Below are 11,895 nucleotides of genomic sequence, written 5' to 3'. Positions count from 1 at the left end.
ATAATATAAATGATAGTATATAAGGAATAAAAAAAAGTAATAATAATATATGTGGATAGTTGATTTCGACTTTCGTAAAATAATATAACGATAAAGGGAATTTTACCTATATGTTTGTTTTTTGGTTAATTGAATTTCCCTAAAATTTGTTTGGATCGATATATCTAACTAATTGATAGTGTTCCAAGTTACCATACTTGGTGTTTGAGTAAAATAATGTCCACTATATGTAGACATACCCACACCTGTATCGTTTTGATCAACACCTCTTGGTTGGAATAAGTTACGACCCGCACCGGTCAAATTTGGAGCCAATCTTGCAGGAACATGAGATGCAGCAACAGCTGGACCAATAATACAACCGGCAAATAATACCAGAATTAAAACGTAAAGGGCCATGTATTTTCTAACCATACGTTTACGTAAACGTGTTTGTTTCAATGAAAAAATTGGTGGACGGATTTGACGAGATGGTTTCAACCAGAACAACATAATAGAATGTAATGTATCAATGCCTGGTATAACCAATAATGGTGCATGACATATTAAAATAACATGACCTAATACAAAATCAGCAGCAAATTCAGACATTTCAATGATCTTAGCAGTGTATTCACGACATGCTTGTGTAAATGCAGAACCTGTAGTACTCCATTGACCATTCCAGAATGCTGTGTTTGAATGATCATTCTTATATTCACGAGATAATAGGAAGACAGTCATACATTGGAAAATTAATCTTTGTAATTGTATACAAGTTACAACACCAATAATCATCTTGACAAAACTGAAACCCTCTAGAATCCACATCACAATGAATGAACCAACGTGACCAACTACAGCAACACCATGGGCAAACGCAGCAACACCAGAACTTGGGTTTTTACAACATGAACCAAACATTGCACTTGAACAACATGAAATTGACATGCAGAAGGCTAATGTAGCCATATTCAAAGCAATTGGACCTAATGTACAGATAATAATTCTTAAAATAGAGTTAACCTTATCATCATCAGTAGTCTTTGCACCTGTTTGAGCATTAATAAAAGTAAAAGAAATGAAACAACCAGCAGAATAAATAATTAATGGGATAATCTCGGTAAGAATCAAGTTTACTCTATGGGCTCTGCTTGCATCACCGATAGCCTTCTCAGACTCATCACCAATTAATTTACGTTTGAAACCAGTTACACGAGATCTCGACATTCTAACATAACCAATCCATGAATTTCTATGGTATTTACTGTTACCTCTTGACATCCACCTAACGAAATCTCTGTAATCTAAGAAGAAATCATCCCAGGATAATTGATGTGGATTGAAAATGAATGGTGAGAAAATCAAAGAAGCTAAGGAAGCCCAGAACCATAGTAATGGAGCTTGCCAATGTGCAACTGTACCAAATAATAACATTAAGATAGATCTAGCACCCATATAAATTGCAGAACCAGCAAATCTAGAATATAAGATGGAGAATGGGATACGCGATGTAGCGAAACCTCTACCAGTAGAAATATAACGGGCACCACCAACTGTCAAATCGCTCATTAGAGAAGCAGAATAAATTTGTCCTGCAAAAACTTCAAACATAGGTGACAAAGAGAAAATATGACGCCAGAATCTAAAAGTAGCCTTCCAAGCACCACGTTCAATCAATTCTTGAACAACTAACGGAACAAATGCAATAAAGAAAACAATGAAGATGGATAGAGTGTAACGTCTAACCCAATCAATAACAGGCTCTAAATTATAACAACCAATTGGATATAAAACATCAGTAATTGGCTTATTTCTGTCATATGAACAAATAATAGATTCATGTGCTAAAGAGTGCAAGTTTACTAGTGTTAGCATGAACATTTGCAAAGATAATTGAATGAAGAAATTGTTCAAATGGAAACCAGGATGCGCATAATAAAATGATAAGAAACGATCGATAGGCAATTGAGTACCTAGATAGTAGTATTCACGGGAAAGCATTTGTTCACCCATACCAGCACCAATCTTTGTTGTGAAATTCAAAATAGTACCAAAACCTAAATCTCTACCTTTACCACATTGATAATATTCACAATGTTTAATACGCCCACCACGAAGTAAAGCATTCATACCAGAATAAATATCTTCGTTCAAATGTAGACCCTTTTGTGCCTTGGAGACACCACCTCTTGTTGTTAAGAATGTAGCGTTAACAAAATCCGGATGACCATAATGTAATTTACCACCAATTTGAGCCAATGTACGAGCAAATAAAGTACCAAATGTTTGTTCCTTACCAGCAGCGACATCACCTAAAACACCGGAGTTTTCAGAGAAAATATATTCTCTGGCACCAACGATTGCCACAGGATGGTTATTGGTTTGATCAACATATTTGATATGTGGAGCATAAGGGTTAACTTGTTCAACGTTTAATTCTTCGAATTCAGCTAAAATGGATCTAATCTTTAAACATTCTTCTAAATAATTATCTTGATTAGCATCGATCAGTTGAATATATTCACCTCTGTAGAAAATAAGGGCATGATTTTGATTATCAGATTTACCATCACCCAAGATTGGGTTACCAGATAATTGAACTCTAAACTTTGGACGTCTACGACCATTTTCTAGGACTTCACAGTGACCATCTATCAAAGCTGAAAAGATTCTTGGTTCATCGCCTTCGTGTAATGGTGGTTCTTCATCCAAATAAGCAATCTGTAAATCTGGGTAAGCTCTTAATAAAAATTCAGCATTTTCTAATTCATGTGGTTTAAACTTGGCCAATCTCTGCATGGATACCAAAAACTTGAATTTTCTTCTGGTCATTTTCTCTAACTCTCTCTCTAAACCTTCAGCGTTACCACCGAACATTTGGACAATCTCAGGATTCTCCACACGGTATAACAGTTTAATAGCTCTTGAGTAGTTCATAAAACCAGATACAGTACGATACAAAGTTTGGGATCTCAACGATGCCCAGATACGAGTACGTAAAGTGTATTCAGGTGCAGCTGATTTGAAACCAATACAATAAAATGGTAAATCGTCGATTTTAGCCTTCGTGTTATCATCCTTTTCAGCTGCTTCTTCAGTGACACCTTCATATGCCGCAGTTTCATCTGCCAGAATCTTAGTATCCTTAACAAAACAATCCCACTCGACAGGGTGCAATTGTTTCAAGTATTCTAATAATGTGACTCTAGAAAATTGATCATCTTCACGGATAATTTCTCTTAGTGACAACAAAATTCTTTCAGAATAATGAGGAGTCAACACAGTGAAAGTTGGCATGTTATCAACAGAGACCGGTGAAGGGATTGGACAGATCAAAGATTGTGCGAAAAAGGAAATACGACGTTCAGCCTCAGAGTCATGTGGGAAAAATTCAGTATTAGCATGTTCTTTAGCTTGAGACATAAAGAAAGTTGGAGCTCTTAAAGTTCTCTTTCCTGCAACATCTGATGGAACTTGATGATATAACAATTTTTGAACATGGTCAATGGCCAATAGATGTTCTCTGTACATCGAGATAATTATGGCATTCCAAACTTGAGAGATTAACACCTTTGGTTTATACTTAATTGACATCTCTTCAGTGGCCAATAATTTTATGTAAATTCTCTTTGGTAGTCTAGTAAAAATATTTCTCCAAGGAGTCAATACAGACATACCCATGTAAAAAGATTTCCCAACGGAACAAATGGTGTTGATAATAATATACCATAGATAAGTATCTAGGAAAAACAGGATAAAATCAGTAGCCATCATCAAACCTAAAGTAATTTGTGGCTGATGTTTACACAATCTGTTACTAATCCAATAATCACCAGTACATCTCATACTCATTGGTGCTAAAATTCTAATAGGATCTGTTAGAGAAAGGATCAAGAAATAGTATGATTCTGCATATTTAGCACCGAACACACAAATCCAAACACCGTAAGAAAGTAATCTATCCCAACCATGTAAAGGAGCAAATGATGCTGTAAAAGTTTGTGAAGAAACGTACCTTCTAGAGCTTCTATTCATATAAGAAGTGAATAACCCACCCAGTGGCATAACGGAAAAGAATACAATAGTAGCGACTGCAACGAAAAAGAACACAGCTGCGACAATATGTGCAATTTTACTACTTTCGGTGTCACTGTCATAAGCGAATACCCACGCGATTGGAGCAATATTAATACCTAAGATAACACAAATAAATGCGAACCTAGTTGTCAAATGTTGAGCACCTGCCCATTTTCTTGGAACAAAACACCATTCTGCAATAGTTGCAGCCAATTGAATAACGGAAGCCACAGTACCACCTAAAGCGGCAGATGCCCACTTGTAAGAAGCTAATGGTTTGTTATTAACCAATTGTTGATAGTTGTGTGTGTAAAAGATTGGTGCATTGTAAGCACAGTACATCCAATAGACAGATGTATGAAGAATCCAAATACGATTGAAATTTGTTAACATGTGGAACATAGTTCTTGTCTCTTTGTAAGTTTTGAAAAAAACGTTATCCCAATTGATGTTACCAAGATTCAGATATCTTTCCTCTGGAGCCAAGTCTAACAGTTTATTCCCATTGGACAAAATGATCTTGGTTAAACCTTCTGGGTACCAAAACAATTGATTAACATCATCGTAACCTATAACTTTGTTGTGGTCTCTTTCACGTTTTATATAACGACCGTTTTCAATCTCATAGACTTGATTTCTTAAGAAACGATACAATGGAGTAATGACTCTATTCAAGTAATCACCTTCTGGAATTCTTTTGTTTTCAGAAATTGGAGACTCTAAGTAATCAAGGGCACATTTATAGATGAAACATAAACATTCAGATGTGAATCTAACTTGGTTAGCTTCACCCCATGTCAATAAATATAAAGCTAGATGAGTGATTCTCTGAGATGGGGTCAATCTATTCATCTTCACTTTCCATCTAAAATCTGCTGCCTCTAAGGATTTATCACCTTGCAAAGAGTTCAAAACGTTGTCAATATCTTGTTCATCGTATTGAATACCATTATCACCATCTAGGATTGCTTCTCTAGTAGATTTCAATATTTTTTTATTGGATTTTTTAGCACGTTTTGATTTTTTGTTCAATTTATTTAAACTAATATTTCTAAATCCAATATCATCATCTAAATCCAATTGTGCTGCAAAATACCATTTCTTATAATTTGATGTATCACCACCAATATAATCCGCATGTAAAGATAGTAATGCTTGAGATGGAGCCATTCTTGAGGCTCTCGAATCTAGTAACGTCATAAGATGATCGAACATATTTCTCATGGAATCACGTTGAAATCCAAACTTTTCGGTCAAATCAATGAAAATATCTTCAATTTGTTGAATACCAATAGGTTGTTCAGGATCAGCAGTCCATGCTGGATATGGATCTCTTGGAAACAAATTCGCCATCCCTTCAGGTTGGTTAAAAACCATAGAGTTTGATCTTTGGTCTCCGTAACTCATTTGCGATGGTGTGTAACTGTTATAATTTGGAGGTTGAGTCGATTGTGGTTGACTTGATTCTCTGTAACTACTAAAATCAGAATAAGTTTCGTCATTTGGAATATTGTGCGGAGGACGTAAGTTATCGTTATAATAAGCGTCGTTATTCGAATCATCAAATGTGTTTTCCATATAGTGGTTGTCTATACTCGTGTCAGGACCAATAGGTTGACCATATTGATCATACCTTTGTTGTTCCTGATGATCCTGTAAAGAATCATCATTTGGAGGGCCAGACATGATTATATTTCAGGTTTTCGTATCTGTATCAAATGTATATTGTCACAATGGTTAATAAACGTTCGAGTGGATACAAGTCCTTGAAGAGTCTAAACTTGAAATAATCAACCTCTCTGTTGCTGCTAATCTTGTTTTATTTTATTTTTTTTCAAATCAAAAATGTATGAAATTGGTTAAAAATAAAATATTAGGAAAGCAAAAAAAATAAAACGTAAAATTCTGGGGCTTTAACGCTCTGTCTTGGTTACACTAAAAAAGAGAGCGATATGCACTAAGAAATGTAATATATATCAGCTTAACAAGAAGAATTAGTTAAATAAATAGTATCTAAAATATAGACAACAAAACAGTTTCAACTGGAGTAGATGATACAATAGCTTAGAGATAATTAATTACGTGAGACGGATCAACAGCCAGAACACTCAGTTATATCGTTATTATGTAGGCTGCATATATTCATTTACTATGTGAAAAAGGGAAATCAAACGGAAATCGAAAAAATCGCCGCGAAAATTTTTTTGGCCGCGAAATTTCGGTTTTTCCGTTTAAAAATAGAGAAAAGAATATCGATCGATATTATATAACCCATCTATAGCCTATGAGATGGAGGCGATGATGATGAAGAGACGTGAATGTTTGTGGGTATGTATTCTTGCTTGTGGGTTGTTGGTATTACAGTGTTCTTGATCATGATTTTTATCTGATTGTTTGTAGGATGAAGAAAGTTACGGGAGTTTGATATATTATATTTTTGGATCAAAAATATATGCATGCAGTCGCTTCTAACAGAACCTGCCAAACAAAATATTAAGATTACTTGGAATCATACTTTTTCTCAAGAGATTCATACAATTTCCAACCATTGATGCAAGTGTGTTGATTTGTTTATTCTACATCTCTTTTCTTTAATTGTTTGTGTATGAAGTATGTGGCTGTGTAGAATTATTACATAATATTGTTATTTGCACCCTGCAATAAGGAACTGTAGAGAAGAGATATGATTGATACATTGCAATAGGGTATATGTATTGTTGCATTAATTGAAGTGAACACTATTCTTTTCTTTTTTGAATAGTAAGTCTAGCCCTTTGCCATGTATTGTAAAGTTCCTCCAGTGTTTTCACTGGATTGAAGAAAATAACAGAAATATTTCGCGTCGCGTTTCCATTTCTTTCCCTATATGATGAAAGAGCTGGTCGAGATATATTAATTGATTGATATTCAATAGTAATGATAGACGAGAAAGTAGATATCCAAAGGGTTAGATTTCTTAGTCAAAGCGATAAATAATGTATGGATTACCTATCATAGGGTAAAAAAAGTCCCTTATTTGCATCGGCATCGTCCAACATATACAGATATGTATTCTTGAAACTGGGAAAAACAACGAGATAAAATATTGATACTTGTATCTATTCATTATATCCGTTGTCTGAGGTTTATAATCTAACAATCACCATACAACAATGATTTATTCAATCTTTAATTCAAAAATTAATAAAAGTTTCGAGACTTCTCTTTAATTATCGGAACCGATTAACCGATTAACTGGTCTATCTTGCGTGCTTTTACCTGTGAATCAGGATAGTGTCACACTATATAACTAATGTCTCTATATTTATTTTCCGTGATTTAATTGATGTTTGCGTCACTATTGCTTAAATGTCATGTGATTGTATGAACTATTAGTATTTATAAATTTCCGACTTGCTGAGATTGCTTAGAAATGACCGTAGAGTGTTATCGGATTTGGAAAGTGACAGACTCTGTTCACTGTAAAAATTTTCCAAAATCTGAATATTTGACCCATTTTTAATATAACATACCTAATTGTGATGTTTTATAAATTATATTTACCTTACGTAATTTAGTAACTCAAATCATTTGAAATATTATGAACCCTCTAGTGATATTAAGAGATTCAATTTTGATTCGTTTTCATTAGTTCGGTAACATATAACAACACCATAAAAATTACTAGAAATATAAAATAACATCCTGTTATCTTATAGTGTTAAACACATCAATACAATTAATAGGAGCTTATAAACTAGGTTATTTTTCTATCCTGCATATTTTCGTACTAAGACGTCTCAATATTTTTTGACGCCATAAATTATTACTGCGTCACCAAGAAAATAACAGCAAAACTCACAAACCAGACGTTTCACAGGCTCTTTATATATAGTTTTAAGTCTTTCACATGCTTCATTGACCATCTTATACTTTCACATTCTAGTTTTTGGCTCTCTCTTTGTGTATTTAATCTTCACATGGTAGTTTTAGTCCTTTATAATTTCACATGCTGCTTCTTTACATATAAATACCACTTTTCAATAGTTTCTTTTCTTTTCTTAACAAAATGCATGTCCCATGTGTGCCATTATCGTGAGTAATTAACTTATCTCCAATAATTTAACTTAATTGGAGTACCACATTCTAACTTTAATATTATGTAATTGAGAATAATATGTATCGTGTATTGAATGATATACACACTTGTTAACTATATAAATTATGTGCATCCCATAATTGGAATCATAATAAATGCATCACCACAGGTATGGAGAGATCTATTCATTGTTGTTGTCTGCATCGAAAATCAATAATTACTTGAAATAACGCTGGTATGAGCAAACTGCCTGAATATCTTGAGCACGTAACTCATCAAATGTAAATAAGACGTAATATATATTCTAAGTAGCATCTCCAAATAAATAGAGCTTCTTTAATAACAAGCAAGCCAAGGTGTCACACTTTGCCATGTATTTATGCGTCCCAAGGCCCACGTCCGGGTGACTTCCAACAATTGAAGCTCGGGCAGAGTTTTGTATGGCAGAATTCGTTTTCCAAAAGTATCGAGATCATTTTGTGACGTGCTAAGGTTGTTCGTGCAAGAGGATAGAAACACCAGTCCTCAGCTAACCTGCACTTCCTGGAACTTGTTCCATTTCCCCCAAAGTTTTCTCCCTTGGTCTCCCATTTCTTGGTGCAAATCTGCCCGTTGAAACCCCTTCTCTTTCTTATCGTTTGATGATTTTAATTGCTACCGGGAATTTGTTTTTCTTTGTTTAGATTTTAAAGTTTTTTGATATCTAACATTACTTTCTCACTTGAGTACATAATAACTATGGTTTAATTATTTTAGTAAATATATTTATTCTTTTATCATAATAGTCATATAAATATTTTTTCAAAGAACGTTTTATGAAGTTTCATACTTATACGTAAATTTTTGATTGAAGAAGGCATAGTGTTATATTGTAACATTAAGTAGTTTCTGATATTTATATGTGATATTATAACAAATTATGATTTATGCAAAAAATATAATGAAGAGGAATATATACTCTATCCCAATATCACAGTTTTCAATCATTACAAAACTATCACCACTGGGCTCATACTCTGGATAAAATTCTCGTAGATAAATTTTATTCCGTATTCTTCATTTCTGGAGGATTAGGTATTCAGGTTCTCACCAAAAACTCAATTTTTTTGATATACGTCACTAATTACTTATAACATGAGTGTTGGAATATATTAATTATTGTTGTTTTTGAAATGACGCCGGGTTTCATATGTATATCAGGCTACTTCTGTTAAAAGTTTGGAATAATGGAATCAATTGATTTCTTCATTTATAACCTAAAAAATGTGACATCTTCAGTTTTCTTAAATAGCAATATATTTGGGAGGGTAGTTAGCACACTTTCATACTACAACATTTTAATTGTGTTCTGCTCATTATTTCCTTTGTAAAAATCATTATATATGATATTCCATGCTATTTTTATATTTACAGGTAGTAAATAGTCCATAGGTCAATCAACAAATTATGGAAGTCGACCTAGAGTAGACACCTTGATCTATTCTTCATGTCTTTTTACAAACTCGGTGATTAAACCTGCACATTCATCAGGATTTGTAGCATTTAAATAGTGCCCTGCCTTAACATCTCTAATCTCAAAACTAGGGAAAAATAATCCGATTGCTGGAATATATTCATCAGCAATATAGATAGATTCTGTGCCCCTGATGAACAAAGTAGGTTTACACCATCTATAGTTACGGGCATCAAGTGTCCAACCAGATATGTTACCTTTTATTACTGCGTCCTTAACGATATTCAAAGGTACTCTAGAAGTAAATTGCCATTGCCCTTCATTATTTTTTGATCTCTTCAATACAGTCAATAGAAACCCTCTAATAAATTTGTTGGGTTCGATTGTACTTAGCATATCATCTGCTTCTTTCAATGTTTGTATGGTAGCGTTCGCACATATTTGTTGTAATTTAGTGATATATTGTGCATATTTTCCATTCGGAGCAGTAAATATAGGGGCATTATCCAAACATACCAATATCGAAGCACTCTCTTTATCTTTAAGAACACATTCCATACCAACCTTAGCACCCATCGAATGACCTATAAGTATCGGTTCTTCCAATTCATGATCTTTAATAAACTTTAAAATATCATCAGACATTCCATCATAATCGTGGGGTGAAATATGTGGCGAAGCACCATGGTTTCTCAGATCTACAAGATATACAGCTTTGCTCAATTGGTCCTTCAAAAGTCGAGCTAAGGTTCTATTGTTCATCTTATTCCCTAACAAGCCATGCATTATTACCAATGGATTCTTCTTTAAATTGCCATTGTTGTTAGTCGGGGTTATCAAATCATATGAAAGTTTAACAGCTTGACTTTGAAACCTAACGGCATTGAATATAATATTTCTTTGAAATGTTCCATTAATATGAACCCTTTTCGCACCTAATTTGAACATTATGTATGTTTATTTATCTTGTTGCTCATCGTTGACAAATATCCCCTTATCAATATTTAAAATTTCATTTCAAATATAAATATATTTTCAACAAAAAAAAATGTATCGAATTAGAAGATAAAGAAAGAGTTATAATAAAAAAGTACTATACATGTATATATATATATATTTAATTAATTAGAGTTCTTTTCTTAATCGAATAGACCGAAACCCATGTCATCGTCTTCAGATTCTTCTTCTTCTTCAGCAGCAGCTTCAGCACCGGCATCAGCAGAAGCGGAGGCAGCGGCAGCAGCTGGAGCAGCAGAAGCGTACTTGTCTGGGTTTTCGATTCTGTCAACTAGGTCTTCGATTTCAGCGTAGTGGTAACCGGAACCAATGGCAACAGCTAACAAGTCCTTGTAGTTGTTGATCAAAGTGTGACCGACAGATGGCAAGGTTGGGTAACCGATAGCTAGAGAGATAGCAGAGACAGTGGAGATAGCGGAAACAAAGTGACCGACTAATTCATCATCAGTGATATCTAGGATAGAAGCTGGGAAGACTTGACCGTTGTCATAAACTTGAACGACAGTTAGACCATAGGTGAATGGAGAAATGTTCAACAAGTTTAATAGAGCGGCTTCAGAAGCACCAACTCTGGTACCAGCGTTAACGACCTTAACATCGGAAACAATTTCAATGGTACCTCTGGCAATCTTGGTTGGGACACCAAGAGCTTGGAAGAAAGAGGTCTTACCTGGTTCCATACCGGTGTTGACAGCTTCAACCCAGATATCTTCTGGAGCAACTGCACCAGCTCTGGCTGGAGCAGCAACCTTGTTGGAAACAATGACGTCCTTGATATCTTGTAGAGATTCGTTGGTGAAAATGAAACCAACGTTACCCTTGACGAAAGGTAGTAACTTTTCGAAGTCTGGTAAGTCAGCGATGAAATCTCTGATAGCTCTTCTAACCATGGTGTTCTTACCCATTAGAACAACACCTCTGTTTCTCAAAGCCTTTCTGACTTGATGCATTTGTTGGGAAGAAACATTATCGACACCAACGATGAAGATAGACTTGTATTCTTCTAGGTAAGATCTGAACTTAGCGAAGTACTCAATTTTCTTTTCACGAATGCCTCCCATTTCAATGTATTTTAACTTGTTAGGATGTTTAAAGGATTTCCTGTGGTTCTTTTAAACATTAATTAATAATGTAAAATATAGAATTGTAACTGTTCTACTCTTAAATACAAATGACATCTTATTCATTTTAAAGATGATTGACCGATGCATGTTGTTCCTCTGTCTCTACTGATGGTGAAGCAATCAATATTCACCAAATTCGAAAAATTATTTAGTTTGTCAAAGGT

General features: G+C 34.3%; 3 protein-coding genes across 3 annotated transcripts; all 3 read right to left on the bottom strand.

The window, feature by feature from the left end:
- Window positions 1–168: 168 nt before the first annotated feature.
- GSC2 (1,3-beta-glucan synthase GSC2) lies at window positions 169–5,745 on the bottom strand (the record flags this gene model as incomplete). The annotated part of the gene is made up of 1 exon (XM_041552690.1): window positions 169–5,745. One exon carries the CDS (start codon window positions 5,743–5,745, stop codon window positions 169–171), a length of 5,577 nt encoding a protein of 1,858 aa, XP_041408624.1.
- A 3,869-nt stretch (window positions 5,746–9,614) lies between these two features.
- IMO32 (Imo32p) lies at window positions 9,615–10,538 on the bottom strand (the record flags this gene model as incomplete). Its single annotated transcript, XM_041552689.1, has 1 exon — window positions 9,615–10,538. The coding sequence occupies one exon, from the start codon at window positions 10,536–10,538 to the stop codon at window positions 9,615–9,617; it is 924 nt and encodes a 307-aa protein (XP_041408623.1).
- Window positions 10,539–10,729: 191 nt separating this feature from the next.
- On the bottom strand, window positions 10,730–11,668 carry RPP0 (60S ribosomal protein uL10; the record flags this gene model as incomplete). Its single annotated transcript, XM_041552688.1, has 1 exon — window positions 10,730–11,668. The coding sequence occupies one exon, from the start codon at window positions 11,666–11,668 to the stop codon at window positions 10,730–10,732; it is 939 nt and encodes a 312-aa protein (XP_041408622.1).
- Window positions 11,669–11,895: the final 227 nt, after the last annotated feature.

Source organism: Maudiozyma barnettii (assembly GCF_903064755.1).
Source record: "Maudiozyma barnettii strain CLIB 1767 genome assembly, contig: KABA2_11, whole genome shotgun sequence".
Taxonomy (NCBI): Eukaryota; Fungi; Ascomycota; class Saccharomycetes; order Saccharomycetales; family Saccharomycetaceae; genus Maudiozyma; species Maudiozyma barnettii.
The sequence above is the reverse complement of the archived record's forward strand: the minus strand, read 5'-3'. Positions and strand labels throughout refer to the sequence as shown.